This window comes from Mustela putorius, unplaced genomic scaffold (genome assembly GCF_011764305.1).
Source record: "Mustela putorius furo isolate JIRA1106 unplaced genomic scaffold, ASM1176430v1.1 tig00537227_pilon_pilon_pilon, whole genome shotgun sequence".
NCBI classification, from domain to species: Eukaryota; Metazoa; Chordata; class Mammalia; order Carnivora; family Mustelidae; genus Mustela; species Mustela putorius.
The window spans coordinates 45,946,172-45,973,345 of NW_025422368.1; the positions used below are offsets into that span (position 1 = coordinate 45,946,172).

The following is a 27,174-nucleotide window of genomic DNA, read 5'->3' on the forward strand; positions in this document are numbered from 1 at the left end:
TGATATTTAGCTCTGGGGATAGAGAGTCTTAGACTGAGTTTTGCCAGGGTTTCAGGGCTGGTCCAATTGCTCTGGTGGCTCTGATGTTAAGTGAATGCTGACCATTCCTGTTAGTCCATGATACATCTTTTTTTTTTTTTTCCTACTTCTTCTCCTTTGTTAAAATTAAAAAAACAAAAACAAAAACAAAAACAAAACAAAACTATTAAAGCCTGATGTAAAAATGAGTAGATGTTAAGTGATAAGTAAGGTGGCCTTCTTGGAAGTTGAGAATGCTCAGAGATAAGCTGAAGGACGGACAATAAAACTGAAATGGCCAGAGGGCTCTTAAACAAAATCATCCAATTGTTCGTGGAAGCAACCAGAAAGATATGGGAAGCAGTCGTTAAGAAACGCACAGAAAAAATCCCAATGAAAGCAGAGCTGCTGAAATCGCCTGTGTCGATGTGTTCTTCAATAAAAGTTGTTTTCTGCTGACGCTTTTCTTCCCCCTACGGATGTTCCTCTTATATTTGATGATCAATTTTCCACAAGGTTTGCTATAATGTTTCCTCAGAGCTTAGGTTTTTACATTTTAATTCATTCAATGGCAGTTCTTAACCTAAGACAATATACGCCGTTTCCACAACTCAGGATCACTGTTTTCTAGCTGACAAGATGCTACTCAAATCCCAACCGTCCTCTTTTTCTCTACTTGTTTTTGTCTGTCGTGATTTGAGGAGAACCCCTGGTGAAAGAAGCCGTCTCTGTCAGTTCAAGTGGATCCTATGATCTAGTACATTCCATAATTTGACTCACCTCTACCTTCCTTTGATGCTCATTTTGGGTCCCCAGAAGTCACCCCCCAACCCAGCCTCTTGATACGACTCTTTCTGTTAACTTCCACACTTCCCAAAGCCCTTCTAAGATCCTATTAATCCTTCAAAGTCCAGTACAGACTTCATGTTCTTTGTGCTCTGAGACAGATAAGCACAGTGCAGTTAGTTTCAAGACAGAGTGAGTTTTCAGCAAGAGAAAAAACAGCAGGTTTTCTTTCATTATTATTTTTATATTAATCTGGTCTCCCCAGCCATATTGCACATTTCTCGAGCACCGGGACCACATCTTTCTCTATTTTTGGAGTCTCACCTGGAGTTTAGCACAGGAAAATTGAGTAAATATCAATTCAGAAAGTGTGTCTGGAGTAGGTTGTGGCTTGCCAAGAGCCACAGAGATGTGCAGAGATCAGGGTGTAGCTACCATCACACAAGGCATCAGGACAGTAGTCTTTGGAATCTGCACAGCCACTGCGCTGCCCCCTTTTGCCCCCCCCAGGTCTGTGAACATGGGAGCAGCGGCTTCCTTCTGCTGGAGGGGCTTTGAGATGTGCCTGTAACCCCAGGACTGCAGCTGACCAACGGATGGGTTCTAGCTCTCAGTTCTGAGTGTCTCTTACACTTGTGTTTTACACAGGACTAGTTGGGGCCAAATATCAAAGAAATCCGCCTTTCTGCTCTCTCTTGAAGCTCCGTCCCAGAGCCCTTCCCCACTCCAGACGCCGTGCTCTGGGGACACCGCCCTGCGGTAGTCACAGCCTCCTAGTGGGATGTGGCTTTCTGCGCTACTTTGGGGAGTGTTTGCAGACTAAATGGTCAAAGAAATGACAACAGAAACAGACATCTGGTGATTGGGGCGGGGGACACATTTCAGGGACTTGAGCCTCTTCTGTGGCTGAAACAGTGCAGTCCCTGTGTTCACTTCTTGGTCGCTGATGGTGATTTGTATTGTCTTGACATTTCTGTCCCAAAGCTTCTGGCTTAGCTATCACACCTCATTCCAGTCCCAATCCTGTTGTCATTTGCAATTTAATTGAGATGAAGGGAATTGGGGCCAAAGGAGAGAAGTTACCTGCTACTGCTTATAAACTGAAAGGTTGATGGAACTAAAATTCAAACTCCAGTAGCGGGGACTGGGTGGGAGAGGGGTGAATTTGAGGAGACCTGGAATGGTTCCACCTTTCAAGCGGCCCTCAAGTGTGTACTTTGATGTGCTACTTGTTTGAGCTAAGATGGAGAGATGTTAGAGAAAGCACTGTGAATTGGGGGCTTCAAAAGAATTTTTTTTTTGCACCTATTAGAGGTGCAGACCCTGATGTTAGAACATCTTTGAAGAGCATTCTTCCTTTATTCATTTGTTAGGATCCAGACACCAAATAGAACAGATGCATGCAACACTTGTACGAGAATGGGGTTCTGAGGTCCCAGCTCTATAGTCAGGCACTGAGTATTTTTTAAAAAAATTTCATTTATTTATTTGACAGACAGAAACCACAAGTAGGCAGAGAAGCAGGCAGAGAGAGGGCGTAGGAGGGGGAGGCAGGCTCCCTGCTGAGCAGAGAGCCCGATTCGGGGTTTGATCCCAGTACCCTGAGATCATGACATGAGCTGAAGGCAGAGGCTTAACCCACTGAGTCACCCAGGCACTCACTCCGTCAGGCACTGAGTATTATGTGCCAGGTTATAGAGCATTGGTGATGGTGGTGTAGGGAGGGTGTGAGGATGGAACCTAGAAGCTGGGGCAGCATGGGAGTGGGGAACTTGGGGAGGGCAGAGTTATAGGTCTACACCCACTCTGGGATTTTATTGTTTCAACAGCAGGAACTGCTTTGCCCCTGTGACTGACTGACCGGCACCCTACATTCATAAGTGTGCTTTGTTGATGGAGAAAGAACTGTGGATTTGAAGTTAGGAAATGAGCTTACTTCCTAGCCCTGCCTACTACAAGTTGTGGAATCTAGGAAAATCACTGGAATGTTGAGTCTCAGTCTTCCCATCTATAAAATGGGAACATGTAGTAATAACTGTTCTATCTCAAGTTACAATAAGATAATGAATTCGTAGTAAAGTGAAATCCATGAGAATGCATCATTAAACTGGGACATCTTCTGGCTAAGTTTCCTGTTATCTTGATGTTTTAGCATCATTGCTAAACTGCTTAGTGATAACTTCAAGTATGGAAATGTTTAGGATTGTATGCTCAAGTGTCAAATTTTTTATTTTTGTGTTTTCTGAGTTGTTTGGTCTGAATTTTATGTATTTTTTCATGTTCTCCTGTTATGTTAGGGTATGGGCTTAACACTACATAAGTAAACTTTGGACTGTGTACAAGATAAGGATAAATAAGATTTCAGTGAGGACCTGAGATTCTTTTAGATGTAAAGCAATTCGAATTTAGCATGGAACTTTTTGCTATGTTTAACACATCTCAGGGCTTTTCTAAACTTTCTTTGCTAGCTTTGTGCTTTGTGCTTGTGTCCTGGATATGTGGATAACTGAATTCTATATGTGGAAGGATATATGTAATTATTTAAAAATATATACTACCTATATGTAAAGATCAGATTTTTAGTCAAAGTGGTAGAGAAAATATATCATTTACTCCCTCCTTCAGGCACTTACTAAGTGAGGTGTGGAAACCACTTTCCTGGAGAAAGTGAAAGAAGTAGACAACTGGGCTTCTTTCTAGAAGTTTGTGGGCACTCTTTCAATCCAATTTAAGAATACAGAATGACTCTCAGGAAGAGGAGATATAATTATTTCAAGGGATGCAGGTGGTGGGGGGAAGTGGGAGGCAAAAGGGCCCTTTAGAAAGGCAATTGGAATACTAAATGTCTTTTTCATCAAGAGTTCTTTGAGGGGTTCCTGGATGGCTCAGTCGGTTAAGCGTCTCCCTACTGCTCAGGTCATAATCTCAGGTCCTGAGATCGAGTCCCGCATTGGGCTCCCTGCTCAGCTGGGAGTCTGTTTCTCCCTCTGTGATTTCGCTCTCTCTCAAATAAGTAAATAAAATCATTAAAAAAAAAGAGTTCTTTGAAAAAGTTGTATTTCTCTCTGATTGGAATATGTGCCTTAGCAAAAGCTTCAGGTGCCTAACACCAGTCAGCAAAAATATTTGCAGCATTTGATTTTGGAAGTCACCATGTCAGGCCAGTGTGTATTTGCTGGTCTGTCCAGTGTCTATGAACTTGGTTCCCTCAAGCTTGCACCACAGCCCGCGTGGCTAGACCTCATCTGTTGAGAGAGTGGTGTACTACCAGTAGTGACCTGAAGATGGCAGCATTGGGTGCCCTATCTCATTTTCCTAAGCACCTGCTCTGCCTGGTACATTCTGTAGCTCTGTTCCATAGCAGTGTTTGGATTTCAGATTGTCAGTCAGAATTTTTTTCTGCTTAATGACTGCATGTATGTAAATGATTCTGCTTTTCTTCTGTGGAAGAGGTCCGCTCTATCACTCCTGTTTTGGTTTTCAGCTAATGATTATATGTAATTATATTCAAGTAAAATATTTAGAAATAATTACATATATTAGTGGTATGTAAAATTTGGAATTCATGAACATCGGCTTTGATGAAGGGTACCTCTTAATTGGGAGGTGATAATCTCAGTATTATTTGTTTCTGTTTGAAAGACATTAGTGGCCAAGAATCTGCAATTCTCTTTTACAGGTGTTCTTGTAACATTCCTGGTTTTTTTTTTTTTTTTTTGGTGGTTGTTGTTTTCGTTTTGTTTTCCTAATAGGTAGGATATTTATTTGGCAAATCTCTAGGGAACATATTATAGATCCACATCTGGAGAATGCTCTAAAGAAAACAAATTGTATTTTCTTAAAATTTGGGGATGCAATTAGTTATCCTTGAATTCCAAAAGGTCTCCAAGGGGTCAGCCAGTCCAACTCTAAGCAGGCTTTGCTTTTAAAACCAGGCAGAAGAAAGATGCATCTGTCCTGGCTTCTCCGTCAGTGATCACACCCAGGGCACTGTCTTGTGAGGTCTCCACTAGTCTTGAAAACAGAAAAGAATTGTCCTGAGCACGTCCATAATTAAAATTTTGCCAACATCTGAGGTTCAGGTACATTTTGCCGTTTCTCTCTGTTAGCCACACATGGAGCGGCAAATGGAAAACCGTCTTAAAGCCAAAGGTCTAATTCTCTCGGGGGAAGAGGCTGAAGAAGTTAGCATGTAGGCTTTCCTTGGTTGAGGACAACAGAGAGTAAAAGAACAGATGGAGCTTTGTAAGGTCAAAGTTTCTGGAAGGACTCCCAGACCAGGTATGAGGCCAGAGAGCACTCTGAATAATGCGAAGGAAGATTCACAGTGGCTCTTTCCTCTGAGCTTGCCCTGATTCTAGAAGCACATGGACCAAAGACACACTGATAGATGTAACTTTGAACCTTTAGTTGAGTTGATGCAGACCTTTAAATTCCTGTTTTAAAATAGGTTAGGGATGCCAGATCTATGTGAAGACTGTGTGTGTGGCTCCCCAGACATTCTTAGGGGCTCTCTCAGCCTGTTTTGATTTAGATCATTCTGTATGCACTGATGTAGTATAAGGAAAAGTAAAAATGCCCTTACTAGGCTGACCTGAATGCTCCTGTAGCTTTCTCCGTATGGCTATTTTGTAGGCTTTTGAACATGACAGCATGCTCTCTCTCTCCTTCTTTATTTTTTTTTTCTTTCTTTCTCTCTCTCTCTTTTTTTTTTTTTTTAACAAACTCTTCTGTATTTAATGTTAAGCCTCCAAGGGTTTTACCTCATGCACTATAAATGGAATATATATTAGGGAAATCAACCAAAAACACACTAAGAAGTTGCCGTGAAACTCTAGTTTTCCTCTTTTAGACTTTTATTTCTCCATTTTGGTGGTAAGGGAGAACCACGCATCTATTAATCTTTTATCTAGAAACTTTCCAATGTGACAGAGGTCGAGCTCTTTCAAATTTGGAGCTCTGGATCTCTTAAATGTCACCATCTAGACCTGTCCTGGGGTAAATCACTTTATCTCCTTAAACTTGAATTTTCCTTTTGGTGAAATGGGAGGTTGAACTTCCAGAACTCTTGTTCTATGACAATACAATCACTTCTCTTCACTGTGCCCAGGATTGTGCAAGACTTTTTTGGAGGATGGGTGTGCCTGAGGGCCTCTGTTGGTTAAGCCTCCGACTCTTGATTTCAGCTCAGGTCTTGATCTCAGTGTTGTGATTCAAGCCTCGTGTTGGGCTCCTCACTGACCATGGAGCCTACTTTAAAAAATAAAAACGTTATATATATATAAAAATTTGGGATGGGGAGACACACTTGAGGGCTGTATTTTAACTTTTCAACACATACTCAGATCTCTTATTTTGGTTCTTCTGCTGAGGTCTCTGTGATACTGACTTCTCCCCAAGCCCTGCACCCCCTGGCCCAAGTCCTTTTCCAAGTCATTCACCTCCTAGCTCCTTGGTTGCCTATGCCTCCTCACTGATCTCTCTGCTTCTACTCTTGCCCCACCAACGGCCTGTTCTGTACCCAGCATTGGCACAATCTTCTGAAATGAAATCAGAACATGTCTGTCTGTTGCCTGAAACCCCTCCCATGACTTCCCACTGCCCTTAGAAATATAAATCTGTTCCTGCCTTTGCACCTGCCTCCTCAGCTGGGAATGCTCTTTCTCGAAGATCTTGCACAAAGGGCTGCTTTTCAAGTGGGTTGCGGCTTAAATATCACTCCCTCAGAGAGGCCTTCCTTGACCACTTTGTCTAAAGCAGTCATCTCTGCTGCTTAATACCAGACACATTATGTGGATTTATTATTTATATAGCATATCCCACCTGCAACTATCCTATATATCGATTTTTGTTGTTGTTATATATCATCCCAGTAGCAAATAGGCTTTATGGGATTAAGGACTTTGTTGCTGTGTGCATTGTATATCCTTAGCAGCTAAAGCAAATTCTGGAATATAATAGGTGCTCAAGGAGTATTTATAGAATGAATGAATGAATGGATGGATGTCATGGGTAGAAAAACTACATGCCAGAGAGGTTATGGTCACAGAGCTAATTAAAAGTGGGGCCAAAGAAGACATGAAGAGACATTTCTCTAAAGAAGACATCTAGATGGCCAACAGACACATGAAAAAATGCTCCACATCACTGGGCATCAGGGAAATACAAATCAAAACCACAATGAGATACCACCTCACACCAGTCGGAATGGCTAAAATTAACAAGGCAGGAATTGACAGATGTTGATGAGGATGCAGAGAAAGGAGAAGCCTCTTGCACTGCTGGTGGGAACACAGACTGGTGCAGCCACTCTGGAATACAGTAGGGAGATTCCTCAAAAAGTTAGAAATAGAGCTACCCTATGACCCAGCAAATTGCACTAGTAGGTACTTACCCAAAGGATACAAACATAGTGATTTGAAGGGGCAACTGCATCCCAGTGTTTATAGCAGCAATGTCCACAATAGTCAAATCATGGAACGAGCCCAGATATCTGTCAACAGATATATGGATAAAGAAGATATGGTATGTACACACACACACACACACACACACACACACACATATAATGGAACATTCCTCAGCCATCAGAAAGAATGAAATCTTACCATTTGCAATAACCTGGAACTAGAGGGCATTAGGCTAAGTGAAACAAGTCAGTCAGAGAAAGACAAATATTGTATGATTTCACTCATACGTGGAACTTAAGAAACAAAACAGATAAATATAGGGGAAGGGAGGGAAAAATAAAATAAGGCAAAATCAGAGAGGGAGACAAACCATGAAACTCTTAACTGTACGGAACAAACTTGAGTGTGGCTGGTGGTGGACATTAAGGGGGATATGGGATTTAATGAGCCCTGGGTGTTCTACCCAACTGATGAATCACTAAACTTGACACCTGAAACTAGTAATACACTATGTGTTAATTAATAGAAAAAAAAAAAAAAAAAAGAAGCAGGGCCGAGACTAGAGCTCAGGTCCCTTCCTGTCTTTCTTCCTGGTCACACTGCCACACAGCAAACCTGACTTAGAGATAATTCTCTCATTTGCTAGTTATTCACCAACTACTTATTGCACCCTTGGTATGTTTCAGACAAAATTCTGTATCAGTGGTTCTGAGGCAGAAGAGAGTTGGTCCCCTGGGAACATTTTTTAATGTCTAGAGACCTTTTTAGCTGCTGCAAGCAGGGTGGGGGCTGCTGCTGACATCTCGTCGGTGGAGGTCAGGGGTGCTGTCCTACAAAGCACAGAGTTTAGGGTGGGGAGACACATGACTATGGGGAACATACATACGGAAATTAAAGACCATGTCAAAAAGAGGGTATGATGGAAAAGAGAGAACATTCAGAGCAGGGTAAGCGGGAGAGTTGAAGGGGATTGCGGATACTGATGGGGGGTAGGAAGGACTCTAATTTTAGCCCTCTGCGGAGGTGAATCAGGAAAGGAAGTTTTCCTCGAGAGGTTGAGTGCCATGACTTGCAAGGACCAGTCCTTCGGGGTCATCCCACTCGACCTCCCAGATCCTCCCCACACCTAAAAAGTATAAAACCCTTCTGAACCAGGGGACATCTCAACTTCCAAATGAAAATAGAGCAAACTGCCGTGGGCCAGAAATAATTACCATTTTCCACTTTCCAGGGGTGTGTAAATTCTTCCTTCTCAACACTGTCAGTGCTCTGTCGTCACTCATGCAGGACAGTGTTAATTTGATGCAAGTCGCTCGCTCATTGTCAACTTCTCACTTTTCTCTTGGGCAAGAGTAGTGTGATTTCAGCCTCTCTCAAGAGCATCCTGAGATTTTTGGTTGTGCAGAGGTTTCTGTCTGTCTAGGTTGGTTTCCTAAAATCAACAGAAACAGCTATAGACTTCAGTGTCTTGGGAAAGCTGTAGTAGTTGATGCTGGCAAAACTCAGTCAATGAAGTGGTTCTTACTATATGTATACATATATATATATTTTTACATATACACACATATACGTGTATCTATGTGTGTAACATATGTAGATATACATGTAAGTTCTTGCTAAAAAAAAATACTAAAATTTTGGTTGGGTAACTTGGTAAGTGTGTACTTGCTCTTTTGGTCTCACTCTTGTTTCTTTACCACAATTCTTTGCCTAGCATTGGCACCTGGTAGGTACTCACCAAATGCTTGCTGAATGAATAAACAAACTGCAAAAATCAGTTTGGAATTACTGGGTTCCAAGTTATTTTTCCACATTTCCACGAACTTTGTTTATGTTAGCTGAAACACAACTTGGTAAACAGTAATATGTTCTATATTTTTTTTAAGATTAATTAATTTATTTTAGAGAGATAGAGAGTGTGCGTGGGAGGAGCGGCAGAGAGAGAGAATATCCAAGCAGACTCCTGTTGAGCATGGAGCCCCGTGTGCTGCTTGATCCCACGACCCATGAGATCAAGATCTGAGCCAAAACCAAGAGTCAGACACTTAAGAGGCTGAGCCACCCAGGTGCCCCAACAGTAGCATATTCTTACAGTGTTATGACTGTGACATATTCATTTATTTCTAAGTCTGTGATTTTTAAAAAATTATTGCTGGGGATATGATTTGACTTATGGGGTTTCTGAATCCGCTAAGCATAAATCTCTTAGTAACTAATACGTTTTCCATACACATTTAGCCTAGGGAGGGATTATTAAGCAAGGGAATAGATTTCAATGAATATTCTTAATTCAAATGTGTTTAAATTGACACTGTAGAAGAAACTATGCCCAGTGCACCATTTTATTTTGGGTGCCATTTTATTCTATAGAAGAACAATGTTGACTAGTTCACTGGATGTATGTCCATGTCTTTTTCTTTTCTTTTCTTTTCTTTTTTATTTTTCAGTGTTATTTTTTCACAATCGAGTTTGGCCTTTGCAAGCAAGAAGGGCAACTGCGGGCATATGGAGCAGGACTCCTTTCCTCCATTGGAGAATTAAAGGTACGAAGCTGTGAATGAAAACATCCTTCCCAGGCAAACTGGTTCAAGGTCATGGAAATATTGATTTGTTTGTCTGAGCAGTTCTACTCGTAGGTACCCCATAAATATTTAATACAGAGGATTTGGCACCTCAGATGTGGGCACTGACCTAACTTTTTGCACTTCTGAAAATGGGTCATGCCTTTGTAGGTTTGTGGTGTGACTCAGATGGTCGAGCAGCCATGTGCACAGACCAACAGGAAGGACGAATGTATGCTCAAATGTTGGATAACATATGACTAGCCTAAATTGAGTGCTGAAAAGTGGGCAGACAAGTTAGCAGTGATCCTCCTGATTGAAATTTCCTTGCAAGGATATCTTGGGTATTTTCACTTCTGTTATCCCTGTGGCTCCCATGGATACCCTAGAATTTACTCCTCCAAGAGAAATTTGAGATTATTTTAGCCTTTTCAAAATTAATGTGTATTAAAACATTTGTGGACATATACAATTTGGAAAAAAAAATCTAAATGAACCTACATTCAGAAAGGTAGCTAATATGTATAGTAATGCCTAAGGAATGCTTTTATTTTTTATTTTTTTTTTTGGTCTTAAAAGACAATAAAGGGATGCTGGGTGGCTCAGTTGGTTAAAATGCAGTAAATTGGTCATTTATTCAGAAGTGTTGGGGCCTGGATCATTTGATAATTTAAATATCCTGGTTACTTAAGAATTGCTGTGCATACCATGGGAAGGTAACAAGTTTTGGTGAATTTAGAATGCAGTATGATGTATAATCTGGAAATGGTACTAAACATAGTTTAATCTTTCTTTGATTACTGAGACTAAGATCAGGATTATTGACTAAGCGGAGGTTGTTATTTGGGGTATTGATTATCCTTATATAATATAGTTGGCAAATAGATGACTATTGGAATTTTTTGGTTGTTTATATTCTTGAAAGGTACAGTGTTAACTGTTGTCTTATTGAGTGTTCACTTTATGATTCCATTCAGGCATTCATTAATTCCTCAAACATTTGGTTGAGTACCTACTATGTGCCATGTACTGTGCCAGTCACTGGGGATATAAATAATGAAGAAGGAGGAGTAGAGGAGGAGGAGAGGGAGGAGAAAGAAGAGGAGGAGGAGGGGGGAGGAGTGGGAGGGAGAAGGAGAAGTGGACACTTAAGCAGACCTCAATTAGTATTGTAGGTGCTTTAAACATATTAACTCACTTATTTCTCATAACAACCCCATGAGATAATCAGTATTATTATCATAGATGAGAAAATGGAAGCACAAAGACATTAAGGAGCTTTCCCAAGATCACACAGCGAATGCATGTTGGAGCTAGACCCAAGTCCAGGTGGTCTACCCTGCAGGATCCCAGCCCTTAACCAGTAGGCTGTACTTCCTGGGGTCCCTGTTATCAGAGGGTTTACTTTCTAGTGCAAGGGCTAAGCAGCCAATCGGATAATGCCAAGTGTGACACATGGGCCTGGCACTTACTGGGTCATGCCAGGGAAGGCTCCGGACAAGGGCATTGCTGCCCACGCTGACTCCTGAGAAGTGGAAAAGATGAATGAGGAGTGGATGAGATGCACAGAACAGTTGGGTGGACAGCAGCATGTGTGCTCTTGTCAAATCCTGGCCTGTTTGGGGAGCTGCTGGAGCTCCATGTAGCTGGAATAGATGCTAACATTTCACATGACAAAAGCCTGATGTAATGTGTTGATTTTTTTTTTAAACAAAGTTCTGTACAGCAACAAAAAAGCCACTTGGCATTAATTTCAGTACAGCGGCCAAAGCCCACAGCAATAGCATGATGTCATATCCCTGCAAGACCCATGCCTTCTGTAGAATGCTTCTTGATTTCCATGAGAAAAGAATTAGAAAATGATTTAGCTCTTGAGCTACATCTATTTACATTCTCAGAAGGTTTATAAATGATGCCAGAAACAAAAGAAACAAATCTCTCTCATCGCCCTGACTTTCGACAGGGTCCTCTAATCGGGTTAATGGGGCATGTATAGGCAGCATTGGGTTGAGTGTGTTGTTTTTGTTCCTATTGGTGTGGACAGAAATGTCTGGAAATGGAAATCAGCCAGGGCTACGTACACCAAAGGGCATTGTCTGCCGTGAATCTTGTTCTGGTCCATCACCTCTGGTCATTAGCATTCTTCCATTCTCAAACTTCTCCACTCCAACTTCCCAGTGATTGCTACTTTGGACCATTTTTACAATTCAGAAATTCTTGCTATGAGAAGTATCTCCTGGTGACTCACGGAGAATACATAACACAAGATGCTTCCCATACCTCCTTCCCAATCCTCATCTCTGCTACAATCTCTGCAAATGTCCAGAACTCTCTCACATCTTCCGAGTACTTCTGTCTAACTTCTAATTGAACGGACACAGGATAATTCTGAACTCAGGATAGGGAGATAGCTTTAGTGAGAGCACTATAAAAATTCCTGTGTAAAACACACTTAACAATTTCGAAAGTAGTTACCTTTTGCAGTGGAAGATCTCTTGTTTCCAACTGTAGCCTAAATGTAGGTCCCAGCTAAGCTGTGGGAGGTTTTGGTGTAATCTTTATTACTTTTACATAAATATCCATAATGCACCTTCTTTCCTTGAACAGAACACTTTAAAATTTGCTTTAAGAGGCTAAATTTTCCTGGGCGTAGGTGTTGTACTTCAGAGCTGACCAAGTACTCCCAAGGGGTGTATGTAGAGTTCGGAGGATAACTTTCATTTTCCCTCTTATTTTTTCAATGATTAGAATGCTTGTTTTTTGACAGTCTTTGGAGAGAGAACCTAAATATGGAAAAGCTTGTACAAGCTACATCTGATAGCACAAAGACTTCTTTTAACCTCATCATTGGCTGCCCTCTCTCTTCTCTGTTCTGTGATATATTTTTGGGAATTCTAAAAGTGTGTTTTGGTAGGGCCTCTACCATACCTTCATCACTCTGGGGAGCAGCTGATAATGAGCTAACTCATTTGGAAGTCTGACTTTAAAAAAAGGTTGACAGTAGGATGATTGATTGGTGTTTATCCATAACATAGGTCTTTCACATTTTTTCTATCTCAGAATTGACCCTACTATATTATGTCTCATCTTTAAATTTATTATGCACTCATTTATTTATTCACTTTATTCAACAAAGCCACAATTAAAGTTCTAATGTGTCAAGGAACTTGGAGTCTCTAGTAGGGAGATTCTAAGAAAGTGGTTGATAGGCGTTGCTGTCGAATTCAAGCCTCATAGGCAAGCAACAGTGACGTTTATTCCTGGTGGTGGTAGGAAATGATTGCTAACTGATGAAACGGCTGAGTCTTATCCTAAAACGTTAATACGTCTAAAAAGCAAAAAGGCAATTTCTCCTTTTTTTATGGGTAAAGGTAAAGTCTAGTTCTCTATTTCCTTAAGGGCATGGATTAGATATTTTTGAAAACAGCCTTAGCACCTACCCCGTAGTAGTTGCTGAAACAGTACATACCAATCCATCTATTCTGCTTTCAGGTTTTGACAAAGCTGAGAGTTTTAAATTTTTTAATTATTATTATTTTTTCAGCTCTTGTTTTAGGACCTCCTTGCACACTGACTTTATCATACTGTCTTTTTAATGGACTAATTAGCATTCAGAGAACAGACTTGTGTTTATTACAATCATTCATGTTTATAGCCATTTGCAGCAGCTCCGTCCAGTGGCTAGAATTCCCACTAGGCCGTATAGAAGAGGCTGGAGGCACCTGTGGATCCTGTCAGCGGTATGGCTAGAGTTAGGACTCACCACTGCAGAGCTCTCCCACTTTTCCCCTGCACAGATGGCTCCTAACTCCCTCCCCACCACCCACCTTTTCCTGAAACCAGCACTGTGAGTAAAGACAGAGCAAACTCTGGAGCATGGGGAGTTGGAAACAGGTCTTTAGCTTGTATAAAGAGATTGTTTGAAGAGGGATTTTTTTCCCCTTATGCCTGCAGCTTATTCAAATTGATGAAACTTGCAACATCACTGATTAAAAAAAAAAAGGTGTGATGCCATTATCACCAGATTGAGCAATAGCAGTGTGGGATGTCACTTTGTACTTGGTTACTAGGAGGGACATTTGAGGGAAGTTCAAAAAATATTATCTACATGCATGCATATGTACATATATAAATGTATATATTTTCTGTTATGATGGAGGAAAAGAAGATTACAATGTGAACATGGGAGTGTTTGCAAATTCTTATTTAGAATCTAGGGCCCAAATTACCTCTAAACCTGATTTCACGCTTGACTTTTTTCCCAACTTAAACCAGTCCTAATATAGAGGGTGATGATCACAGGATTTCCATGGAGAATAGTTGAGATAGTAACTCAGTGCCTGCAAAGGCAGGTGGTTGGGAGGAAGGAAGATTTTAAATTGAACTTAGGGGAGGCACTGTTGTAGTCTGAAACCTGGAAGCCTCATAGCAGGGGCCATGTTATTTTCTCTGTGGGTTCTGGACCCCTGGGGGAGAAGAGCCGCACCAGTGGTGACAGGCGGGGTTGAATGCCATCATCTCCAGGCTGAACTGTCCGTGATCACTTAGTAAACCAGGCACTCCCATGAGCCAAGTGCTTTGTATGCATTACCTCTTTTAGTCCCCCACCCCCTTTTTTTTAAAGACTTACTTATTGAGAGAGAGAGAGAGAGCAACTGGGCGGGGGGGCGGGGGGAGAAAAGCAGACTCCCCGTGGAGTGCAGGGCACCATGTGCCACTCGATCTCAACCACCTGAGCTGAAATCAAGAGTCAGCCACTCAACTGACGGAGCCACTCAGGTGCCCCTCGTTTCTTACCACAACCCTGGCTTACAGATACTATTTGTATCCCCATTTCCAAGACGAATACTAGACTAGACTTATAGGGTGGGATAACTTACCCAAAGTCATGCAGGAACTTTAGATAACAACTGGTTCTAGGCAACTTGATGTTGCAAAAAGATTTTTGTATTTAAAAGGCTGGAATGACAAATAAGCCTTAATTTGTGCATCGAAGCCGATTAATTGCTAATGGCCACCTCTGTTGGGAAGGATGGGAAGGCCATGCTGAGGCCAGTGGGAGAGGCGGCCACGGCCATTCTGGGCCACCTGGGGCAGAGGGAGGAGAGGCTGGGAAATGCAATGTATCTGCAGGCCCTTTTCAAATGATACTGCAAGGAATTCATGTTGATCGGTCCTTTCAGTTTCTGAAAGAGGAAATTCTGTCCCCACCGGGGAAGTTTCACTCCTCTGATATCATGCCTCTGGAACAGTGTGTTTAAGACCCCGGTATCACAGCTCCCAGTCCTGCCTACTTGACTTTAGCACTCTGGGTAAATCCAAAAAAGTCTTTTTAGAGAGACTTTGGATGATGGCAGGTGATGCTTAAGCACTCCTGCACTTTTCAAGTGGTGTAAGACTAAAGGACCATCGGCCACATTCTCTTAGCCTTAGAAGGCCTCTGTCTGCTGAAGCCGGATGAGTTCTTGTGGACTTCAGGATACCAGACTGTTAACACTTTGGGAAGGAGTCACCAAAGAGTTCCCTGGGGACATCAAGCAGTGCGGCTCAATGTTTACAGAGAATCCACTGTGGACACAGAAGGGAGGGCTGCTCCCTCAAGTTGAGGCAGTGGAGAGAGAGACGTGACAGGAGCTCAACAGGGCTTCACCCCCTGGGGCATCAGTAGAGACATGGACCTTTCCTAGCCTTGGGGCCACACTCTAGTATTCAGGCTGCATGGATGTCCCTGGCAGGCAGCCCGCAGAAGAGCTTGCTATCGGGGAAATGCGACCCCTCACAGGTGTGAGCACCCCCCCCATTTGTCGGCCTCACTTGGCGGTTGCCCCCCGAACTCCAGGCTCTTGTCATGCTCCAGGCTAATACAGGTACAACTAATACAGGTACTACTGTCATTCCCTTTTGTAATAGCCGACGAGCAGCGTTGGTCCCACACCCCATGGATGGAGGGTCCCCAGTTAGCATGTTGGACCCAGCAGGCTCCCGAGGGTAGACTGCCTTGTTGAGAGCTTGCAACACTCAGTTCCCAGTTTCTCCTTGGAATATTACATTCGGCAAGTGTGAAATGCATTGCCTGATGGTCTTTGCCTCAGGTTTCTTAAAGCCTGTCCTTGACTGTCCTTGAAGTCTGGGGCAGAGCATTCTGCCCTCTGGGCTCTTTCCTGGTCCACTCTCCTCCTCTTTACTAGTTAAAATGACTACACGGGCTCATCTGAGTATCCAGTGGAATGTCATGTGACAGTTCTTTCTACAGCTGCACTGACTTCCGTCCATGTTGCTGTAGACACACATTCGGGAGGCCTTTGTTATACATGCTAAGGGCCCACCAAAGCATCTCAGACCCAAGCAGATGAGTTTCACCCCCTTCTCATCAGCAGTGGTTTAAGTGTTCTCACAGTCTGTCCAGCAGCTGCTCTGCCCACGTCCCTGATTGTGAGGATGAGAAAACAGAAAGATCAAGGACACTGAGTCAGTCACTGTCCTTCCTTTCCTACGTGCTGGTGGGGGACCGCACACTTAGAACAACGCATCGAAGTCAAGCACGCCCCGAGTCCGCGAAGGAAGCCGCTTCTAATTTTGAGCACCACAGCAAGTCGGTAGGAAGGCTGTTCTTTGCAGAGCAGCGCCAGTTCTCAAAAAAAGACATTTGTTTCTCCAAACTGTGAAGTTGTTTTTAAAATGTGGACAGGGGGCGCCTGGGAGGCTCAGTGGGTTAAGCCTCTGCCTTTGGCTCAGATCATGATCTCAGGGTCCTGGGATTGAGCCCTGTATCAGGCTCTCTGCTAAGCAGGGAGCCTGCTTCCTCCTCTCTCTCTACCTGCTTCTCTGCCTACCTGTGATCTCTCTGTCAAATAAATAAATAAAATCTTAAAAAAAAATGTAGACAGAATTATTAGTCATGTGGAACCCAAATCCCCTGATGTTCACTGCCCTGGACTGAATCTAGCACAAACACATTTGCAGGTGTAGTGACCTTCTACTTCTAATGAAACTGTCCTGTGGGCCAAAAAGAATGTGTTCATTCCCAGAGGCCCTCCACGTCCCCTGATGCACGGATGCATCGATGTGGATAACACAACTTTGCGGGAATGCAAATCACATGTGGGCTAGGGCCGCGTGCCCTTTCTCAGACATGCCAGTTTTTTGGTTTGTAGTTACATTTTCAGACTTAGGGAACCGCAGCCTTATTCGTGGAAGGGTGCGAATCATGCCATGCATTTTGAAATTGTTGGGGAATATACCAAGAAATGGAACGGGAAAGGTTTGTGGCATTTCTCTGGTTAATTCAGCAATGCACCTCTTACACTGGAAGGTGGAAAAGTACTTAGGGTGAAACCCAGAAGCTGGAATCATCCCGCCCAAGCCTTTCCTTTACAGTTAGGGAAACAGAGGCACAGAGAGGTGAAAGACCATGGCGCAGTTACCCAGCGTGACAGCAGCAACATCTCGAGTGAAGCCCCTTTTCTCTCAGATCAGGGAGATTCCTGCTGCCCCTTCTTTCAGTCCACCACTCTCCCCCAGCTAATTGAACCTTTCAGGAAAACACAACATCTAGAGGAGTATTTCTCAAAATAGACTTCACAACCTCTGGGGTCGGAATCACCTTGGATGCCTCTACCATGCAGATTTCTGGGACTTACCCAGACCTGCTAAATAAAATTGAGGCTGGGTATCTGTATTTTTTTTTTTTCACAAGCCCCTCAGTCATTCTTATGCACATGAGGGTTGAGAACCATTAACCCAGGGCTTATAAAAAGGCAGGTAGCACGTGCACTTTTAGCCTAGCTGAACTGATCTCGAGGAGATAATCATTCACTGTTCCTTGCTGTTCTCTGTGCCAGTCATGTAGTGAGTTGAATGGAGCTAATGATGGTTCAAAGAGTAATTGCACTGACTTCCCTGTTTTCCTAACGCCTGGTCTGAGCATAACTATAACTATTAATATTAGTTCTTTTTGCCTACCTGACAATATTTATCTGCGGCATTTTGCTCTGCTCTGCTTGCTGGAAGGGAAATGAATGCTTTGCAAGTATCCTTAAAATATTCAAGCCCACTCCAGACTCTGTTGATACACAGTACCTGGCCTTAAAATGTCTCGTAATGAGGCCACAAATAGTTCAGTCAGAGTCCCAATTACCTTTCCACGCAGGTAATTATTACTTCTGCCATTTGAGTGAAATTTCAGTACATTGCTTATGGCAATAAATTGAGGGCCATATTTATGTTCTCTCCTTGCTTCTATTCATAGCATAGTTTTAAAATTCCATTTCTTTTGGGATATAGCTCCAAACTGTCCTTCCCTATGAATTTGTCTGATAATAAATAAAGTAATACCATAATCTCATCCCCACCCCCCCCAGCTTCTAACAGACTTGAACAAAAGCAAACAAAAACGCAAACACTCAATTTACCCTGCGTAAGGGAGAGTACCATATTTCATGGCCGACTAGCAACTAAACAATTCTGTAAAAATACTGATCTGTGTTGTAGAAACACGACATCATGGCACTTTGGAAGTCTCATTACGGAGTTTAACAGGTTTTGTGGTATGTTTTGCAGCATGCTCTTTCTGACAAGGCATGTGTGAAAGCCTTTGACCCAAAGACAACTTGCTTACAGGAATGCCTTATCACCACTTTCCAGGAAGCCTACTTTGTTTCAGAAAGTTTTGAAGAAGCCAAAGAAAAGATGAGGTAGACTTGTTTTTCTTCCATCTACAGAAAATAACTTTTTATTTCTTCTGGCTCTGTTCCTTCCTTCTCTCTGTGTCTCTTCTACCAGTGAGAGTTGATCGCATATCCTTCTATCTCCGTTTATTTTGCAGGGACTTTGCAAAGTCAATTACCCGTCCCTTCTCCGTGTACTTCAATCCCTACACACAGAGTATTGAAATTCTGAAAGACACCCGAAGTATTGAAAATGTGGTGCAGGACCTTCGCAGTGATTTGAACACAGTGTGTGATGCCTTGAACAAAATGAACCAGTATCTGGGGATTTGATGCCTGGAACCAGTGTCATTGCCAGTGTGATCTTTTGGGGGCTTAGCAGCAATTCAGTCAATGTCATGTAACACTGATGACTTTCTGTGTTGTGTCATGGCTTGGCTAGTAAGCATGCAATTCTGTATATCTCTATCTACGTGTAATTTACTGTGTTAATGTGTGAAACATCATAAGGAACCCAGTGACTACAGATAACCACTCATTGTTTGAAATGTAACCTGTTTAAACGTCTTCAATAGATTTGACCTTTCCTGCTTGGTGTCCTTAACCAAACTGCAGCTCTTTAAAATTGGTAACAAATAGCCCTCTTCTGATTCTAGCTTATTACTTTTTCCTTCTCAGATCTGAGCTTTTCCCCTATGTTCATTAGATAAAATGAAAATAGCAGTGAAACTGTTTCTATAGCCCCAGTGTTTCCACAGCATTATTTGAGATAAACCCAGAATTGTGTGAAACCTCCCACCACATTAACAAAAGATTCAGTATTCTGTTTCAAAAGGGAAAACTAGTGAGCACACTAGTTGGAAAGGGTTTTCAATTGAGTATTTATACAATGTAAGAAAAGAGAACATCTTACAATGGAACAGATAGGGGACATTGACCATGTAGAAACTGAGGGGTGACATGCTTTCCAAAGAATTTTGGAAGAAAATGCTTCCAGAGGGGCCATTAGGAAACACTAAAGGGTGGGCAAAAAAATCTTGAGACTATGAATTTTATGCTGGAAGAAAGTAGATTATCATGCTCAATTGTTTAGCCCATTTCTCTTAGAGAACACGAATATCAGAGAGCTTCGATTTCAGAGCTGTGGAAATGGATCTCAGAGAGCTGAAGTGCTAGGCACAGTCAGCATGCACTAACATTTACAGCCTGCTGCACCCCACTTTTAGATCGCTGAGAAGTTCAACTTGGTGGATTTGTGTGTAGTCAGAGAAGGGAAACCAATACTTATCACAACTAAGGTTTATCACTAAAGAGGATTTGGTTTGTGATCAAGGGCTGCCAGTAGTACAGCTGTCTCCCCCCACAGCTCCAAGCCAAGCCAGGTCTCTTGAGGACTTGTCCGGTTTGCCCAAAGTTTGGGCAGATTTGGGCCAATGGTAGTGATACACCACACATGTCTGGTTATCTCTGCCCTAAGAGGTATCATCAGGTGATTAAGTGAACAAATAAAAAACGACTGAATGCGTGAATAAGTTTCTTCTGATTCTCTGAACAAAAACAACCACGGTTCCTCTCACGCTCCTTTCGTCATACAGAATGCTGGGTGGGGGGAAGAGGGGCTGGGGGAAAGAAGAGAAGAAAAAGATGACCAAATGATTTTTAAGTTAACAGCTCTAAAATATTTGCTTATGCAATTTCCAAGGTGTTTTTTTAATAACAAATTGCATGTAATTTCAAACTAATTGATATCATACGGGGCCATTTGGAGTCAGAAACTTTTGGACTACATATACTCAGGGAGGACATGACAAAGAGTAAAAATATGACTCAGAGTGAGGTAAATGAAAATAAATCCGAGGTTTGAATAGAGGTTCCTTAACTCCTGAGGGAGGATCTTTCATTTCTGAAGGATTCTTGGAACAACTGAGTTTTGGAAGGGGATTTGGTAGACAGAAAGTGAGAGTCATGCAACTTAAAATGCAATTTTGTAAATAATGTTCAGTTAGACGCCGTATAGTACATAATTAGTTTTTGATGTAGTCTTCAATGATTCATTAGTTAAGTATAACACCTAGTACTTCAATGCTATTTTAGATGAAAGAGATAGTACCTTGAAAAATTATTGGTGTTAGAGAAATGTTGAGCTAGCTGAACCAAGAGGACCTAGAATGATCTAGTAGTTGTGCATTTCAGTAATTTTATAGGTCCCCAAATACATAATTTTTTATATCTTGTTCACTAGATTTAGATGATCCTGAATAATTATTTACTTATAAAAACTAACCTAGAATAACCCAGAACAATAAATCAGAAATTTCCAGAACTAGTTGCTGAATTTTCTCAAAGAAGGAAATTGGCTGAGAAACTCTTATGGTTTGCCTTCTATGTTGTTTACGTAATTTGGGTTTGCTTTACCCACCCTTACAAAAAAGCCGTAAATAGCCATTAGGTTTTTTCCCTTCTAGCCCCATGAAAGGGGAGGTTTTCAGCTAAGTGGACTGAAAGAAGAATTATAATTAATTATAGACAAACGCCCTCAACAAAAATAATGTTTGAGCTATCTTTTGATTTGTCTTGTAGTGGCATCTTCTTTTTTCTTTTCTTTTAATATGTGCAAAATCTATGTTGTTTCAAAAATAGAAGAGTTGCAAAGTAAATAGGCTTTCCCACAGAGCTTATGTAGGTATCATACACGGTGGAGGAATTACTTGATTCTTTTTAGACTTGTTCTCCATTTGGAAAATCAGTAATGATGGTTTTCACCGTGTGAAACAATGGAATCATGGTTTTCATTTGTTGTGAGCATTTAACACACAAATGCCATTACAACTAATGGTGGGAAAAATCCTATAAAATTTAATGGCCATCGTAGGAAAAGTGTTGGCAGAAAAAGACCCCAAATGGAAATCGTACAAGATAATCACAGCTAGCTTCTCATCATATTTGATACCTGCTCTGTGTAACCATTTGTCTCCGTTATGACTCATGACTTCAAGCTAAATGAAATAGAATCAAGGACAATTATAAATTTGAAGACACTTGCTCACTGTTGTCTCATTGTGCATTGCTACTTTATTTTGACTTTGCTGCTAAATTCTATAACAAGCTAATCAGAAATCAACAAGAGATTTCTAGTAAGACCAGGTTTTTATGCATCACAAATTAGCAAAAGACAGCCGGAATCTGATTAGTCCAGGTTTTTTTTTTTTGAGCATTTTTTCTGTTATGAGTTTAGGATCAGGCATCTAATACATTCTTGGATGATCAGTTTATTTGGCATAATGAGAGTTCAATAGATTGTTCATAAATAGCATCTTTTTTTTTTTTTAAGATTTTATTTATTTAAGAGTAAGAAAGAGAGTGCAGGCAGGGAGTAGAGATGGAGGGAGAGGCAGACTCTCTGCTGAGTAGGGAGCCTGTTGCCGTACTTGATCCCAGGACCCTGGGATCATGACCTGAGCCGAAGGCAGACACTTAACCAACAAAGCCACCCAGCTGCCCCATAAATTACATGTTTTAAAGTAGGGAACTTTGACCCAAGGTTGTTATTTATTTATTTATTTATTTATTTATTTTTTACACTAGTGGTAAAGGTTGTGGAACTTGGGTTTCTGGTTTAGTCTCATTTATTTACTGTGTAATTTAGAAATGATGCTTGATACGGATGATATATTTGTGCTTGTCTTGCTTGCACGTAGTAAATGGGCCTCAGCCTAATGAATGTAAAGTATTGCAACATTTACCAACATGAAAAGTCTAAAATGAAAAACAGTATGCTTTAACGTGGGAGCAAATAGAAATACAACGTTTCATTTTCAAATGGAGTCATGGCTCACATCATCTCATTTTCTTCATTCGAGAAAGAAAACATTAACACTCGATGTAGTTGTCCTCCAATTCATTTGATCTAATTTTCAACTTCTAAAGAATCAAACACTGATGCTTACTCTCATGAACCTTGTCTTACTTATAATGAAAAAGAAAGCAGTCCAGAGTTTTCTAGTGTGTCTTTTTTTTTTTTTTTTTTTTCTTTTTCTCCTTCTTCAATTTCCAGAGGCATTCTCTTATTTTGGGAAATGATTCTTGTGTAGATTGACATATTCTGGGAAGAAGCAAGGGAATTAATAGTGAGACTATTACACTTCTTCTAATATAAGATTTACGTGTGTTCAAAAGAAACTAGTTCTGGAACATCAAACAGTGATGCTTTATAATATGACTTGGGTCTCAAAACATTTATTCAGCGGCTTAGACCATATCGGGGACTATCTGAGATACTTTTCTAGACACTGAGGATATAGCGGTCAATAAGGCAGAGAAGTGTATGCCCATTTTGAACTTATATTCTGGTGGACAGATACAGGAGAAAAAAACATTATTTGAGACTATGGCAAGTTTTATGAAGAAAATAATTGGAGGGATAAGGAGCAATGGGCAGGGGGAAGGAGTAAGGTGGTCAGGGAAAGCTTTTCTGAGCAGATGGCATTTGACTAAGAACCATAGGATGAGAAGAAGCCAGGCATGAAGAGACCCATGGAAAGAGGGTTTCTGGAAGAGGGGGCAGTGAGATTATAGCCATGGAAAGGCTTCAGAGGAAGGACAAGAGGGCAGTCTGGGAGGCAAGGATGAGATAATACAGGGTTCCAGAGGGAATCGGGTTTTTGTTTTTTAAGTTTTTATTTATTTATTTGTTTATTAGAGAGAGAGAGAGAGAGAGAACACAAGTGGGAAGAGCAGAGGGAGAGAGAGAGAATTCCTAAGCAGACTCTCCTCTGAGCACATTGTTCAACAGGGGACTTGATCTCATGATCCTGAGATCATGACCTGAGGCAGTAACCAAGAGTGTGTTGCTTAGCAGACTGTCCCACTCAGGAGCCCTTGGAGGTCAGTTATGTTCTAAATGGGGTGGAAAGTAATGGGGGGAGGGGGCATAGCAAGACAGTGGCAAGATCTGATTTACATTTTTAAGAGGTTACTCAGGCTGTGGTGTGGAAGTGGATTGAAGAGGGATGTGATGGGAGTGTGGGGTCAAACCAGTTAGGAGGCCATTGCAATACAGTGTCTTGCTGGATCATGGTGGACACTATTAAAAGATGTTGTGATTAAACAAGTTACTAAATTGAGTGGGTGGATTAGAACTGTCAGATGAAAAATTAGGAAACTGCCGTAACTGGTACCTGGATTATCATTTGACCAGGGAAGCAGATATCCAATGATATCCTGTGTCTTCCGCAAATACAGAAAGCTTCCTTTGACAAAGCAACATCATGTTACACTTTCCATGGCCAACTTTTAAGGATAAAAAGCCATGCCGATTTTTTTCCCCTTGTGAATCACAAATACTAATTGCGTAAGTAAAAAAGAAGTAGAAAATGAGGCATTCTTGGTGCTGATGGGTAGTGCTGACTTTAGGATAATTCAGGACAAAAAAGCTCCCTCATCTCCTGGTACACTGAACTTTTGTGTTCACCATGCCATCCAGCCATTTGGTTGGGAGTGGACCATGGAAGTCTAAGTGAGTCAGTTGTCTATTTCCATTCTTCTTGCTGCTTCCCATCTCCCCAGATGCATATTTCAGGTACCCCAGAAAGCTTCCCTTACCGTGATTTCTTCCTCTCCCCAAGAAGGTTGGGTCTGGTGCAGCAGCTGGGTATATATTTCCTTCTTGGGGAAGATCATAGTGAGCCTGATGTTTGACCTAAGGGCATCTGTGGTCATGATATGCCTGCAAATAGCATTCTCATAATCCAGTCTGGATACAGTTTTCATAATTGAACAACGAAAACATCTGACAGATGTGGGTAGGGTAATTTCAAAGCTCATGGCACTGAGAAATCAAGTTCATTTTCTGTCAGAATCAAATCTTTAAAACAGATGCAAACCTAGCCCTCATATTTAGGTTGGAAAAGATAATATTAATAATAGGAAGGTGGTGGGAATTTCCTGGCGCCTCCTTCACTCCATCCAGATCCCTTGCAGTCCTTACTTTTTAGCTTGTTAATTTTCATGGAACTAGCAAGATGCTGATTCAGTAGGTCTATTATTCCCAAAGGATTGAAAACCACTGAACACATCTAATGTACAGCTTGCCCAATTTTAGTGAACAGCTAACTTCACAGACGTTAATGAGGCCAATTATTGGCAAGTGAATTTGAAGTGAAGAACACATTAGGTTTGCCACTATAGCAGTTATTTGTTATTGGGATCGATCGAGGCAAACTTCCGTTTGATCATTACATCTGATTGATCACGGCACATGACATTATGAAAGAATGAGGTTTCCCAATCAGATAGGTACTTGGAAGAAAAATCTCTACCTTGCCAGGGCAGAACATGTTCCCCTATCCATTTCAGTGTGAAAGCCTAGCCATTAAGTTGGAATGGATCCTAATTAAGCCTCCTCACAAATCTCTAAAACTTTTTGGTTTTTCCCATGGAACAGAGTTTAAAAGAAGCTGAAATTCCTCCCTTTCCCTACGTACAGTCAATATCAAAGAAAATAACTTGCAGGGTAATACTTACTGCTGAAAACCAGTGCAGACACAGAAATCCTGATTTGAAGTGGCATTGGAAAGTATAATTTGATTCACCCAGCCAAATGATTACAGCAAGTACAGATCATCAGCATAGCCCACTCCAGCACGTTGGATTGGTGATCAGCTGACAGCTAATTGCCAGGATGAGTCTGCCTGGGAACAGAGGGAAAAGTCCCCATGACTCCTACGGAGCCTGGACACAGGGTTTTCCATGTTGGAACTATGCGTTTGAGGATGGTTGTTGCTCTGCTTACACTGGCCAGCTGCTGTTTGCCTCTCTTCTACCAGTAACCGTGACTCTCCCTTTCCTTTTGTGAACACCCCCCTACACTCTGTTCATTCCTTGGGTAAAGCTGACTCTCTCAGTTCCGGGGATGGGCTTATGGCCAAGGCTTTGTCAGTGAGATATATTATGGTGACTGGTGCAGGGAGGGGCCATGACCTGAGGTGGGCCAATTAAAGTCAAACCCTGGCCTTTTCTGGAACTCTTGGGAAAGAGGCGTGCTGCTGTCTTTCTTCCATGACTAGAAGGTGGTAATTTATGAGTCTAGAATTTCTAGGAGCCACCAGGCAGAGAATGTAGGACCAAGAGCAAGAGATAGAGATGATGTCTTAATGCTATTGTCAAGCTCATGGCTTTAGCTGCACCTGAAGCTAAGATGTACCTTTGGACTTGGCCAGGTCTGTGAGCTAATGCATGGCCCCTCCTCCCTTGCTCTCATTTTCCTGCTGTGGCCATGGGCTCCAAAAAAAGCACTCATGCCTAGGATAAAAGCACAAAAAGGAGAGGCAGGAGATTTTAGACGTGCTTTTTTTCCCACAGTTTTCCTCTTGGTTTTGGAAATCACAGCTTCCTGGAGAAGTACTATTTATATCCTTTTGGTTTATTCTGTGCCACAAAAGTCTGGGATGTCTGACCTGTTTATCCTCCTCTAATGCTGGAAGCGGTATGACTTCTTCCGGTAAGATGTGGTCAGCAAACTTGCTCAATGGAAGGGTTTAATTGGATTCTAAGTGACTCTCTGAGATTCAATCTGGAAGCCACTGATTTGTCCCATAGAAAAAGAATATCAAGGCTAATTAAACTTAAGATACTTGGATAAGGGACGCCTGGGTGGCTCAGTGGGTTAAGCCGCTGCCTTCGGCTCAGGTCATGATCTCAGGGTCCTGGGATCGAGTCCCGCATCAGGCTCTCTGCTCAGCAGGGAGCCTGCTTCCTTCTCTCTCTCTCTGCCTGCCTCTGCCTACTTGTAATCTCTCTCTGTCAAATAAATAAATAAATCTTAAAAAAAAAAAAAAGATACTTGGATAAGACTTTTGTTGTACCAGTTTTTTTTTTTTTGTCATTGTTTTTGTTTTTACTGTAAGTGTTAGGAGGATCTGGTTTGCAGTCGAATTGAGCAGCTCTAAACAAAATTCTCAGATTCTAGAAAGAGAACATGGGCTCTGGAGTCTGGTAAATAGAAGTACATAGTCTGGTTTCTTTGCTTACTAGCTGGGTGATTTCTATGGATATACTGACACTTTCTGAGCTCCAGTTTCGTTTTCTGCAAATGGGAATGAGAATATGTTTTTATAGAATTATCATAAAAATTAATTTTACATATATATATCTAACCATAAAAATTACATCACAAAGGTTAATTTTTTTCCCTTCTTGTTTAAAATCATGAACCCTTAAACATCTCCAGCTTTTCTCACAATTTAGATTATGAAATCATTGTATCTTAATGGCCCAAAGAAGTACCATCCAGTGCTATGGGTCATTGTTTTTATTTCTGTGACTTTTCATACTTCCATTTGACCAGATGTTAATAGAACTGAGTCTCGTTCAGATGTGAATCTGTGGGCTTGTGATCATTTGCATGATGGCCTTAACTCAGTACCTGGAAATTCAAAGACAACAGATATTCCCTGATTCAGTGACCTCAGAGATGTTTTTCAATTTCTCTCTGGACATCAAAATTTGTATCTATGAAATGGGGCTAAAAATATAAAAACCTGTTTAAACTGATGGAACAATATAAAAGGTTGGAACTTTCCGGAAGAAACACACTAAGAAGATCAAACTATTATTCAAAGTTCATTGAATCATGATAAATTGGCTCTGGGCCAGTCTACAACTCTATCTCAGAAAAACTGAGCCAGAGGGCAGAATGGTTGGTGGGTCCATGTTTTAGTCATCAGTCCCTCTACT

General features: G+C 41.5%; 1 protein-coding gene across 1 annotated transcript in view; it reads left to right on the plus strand.

Moving 5' to 3' along the window:
* TPH2 (tryptophan hydroxylase 2) overlaps window positions 1-19,964 on the plus strand; it is a 96,925-nt gene extending 76,961 nt beyond the window's left edge. Inside the window, exons 9-11 of the mRNA XM_004752418.3 lie at window positions 9,662-9,757; window positions 18,335-18,468; window positions 18,600-19,964. Of these exons, the coding sequence (XP_004752475.1) occupies window positions 9,662-9,757; window positions 18,335-18,468; window positions 18,600-18,774 (405 nt within the window). The 3' untranslated portion in view covers window positions 18,775-19,964. The remainder of the gene's footprint in view (window positions 1-9,661; window positions 9,758-18,334; window positions 18,469-18,599) is intronic.
* The last annotated feature ends 7,210 nt before the right edge of the window (window positions 19,965-27,174 follow it).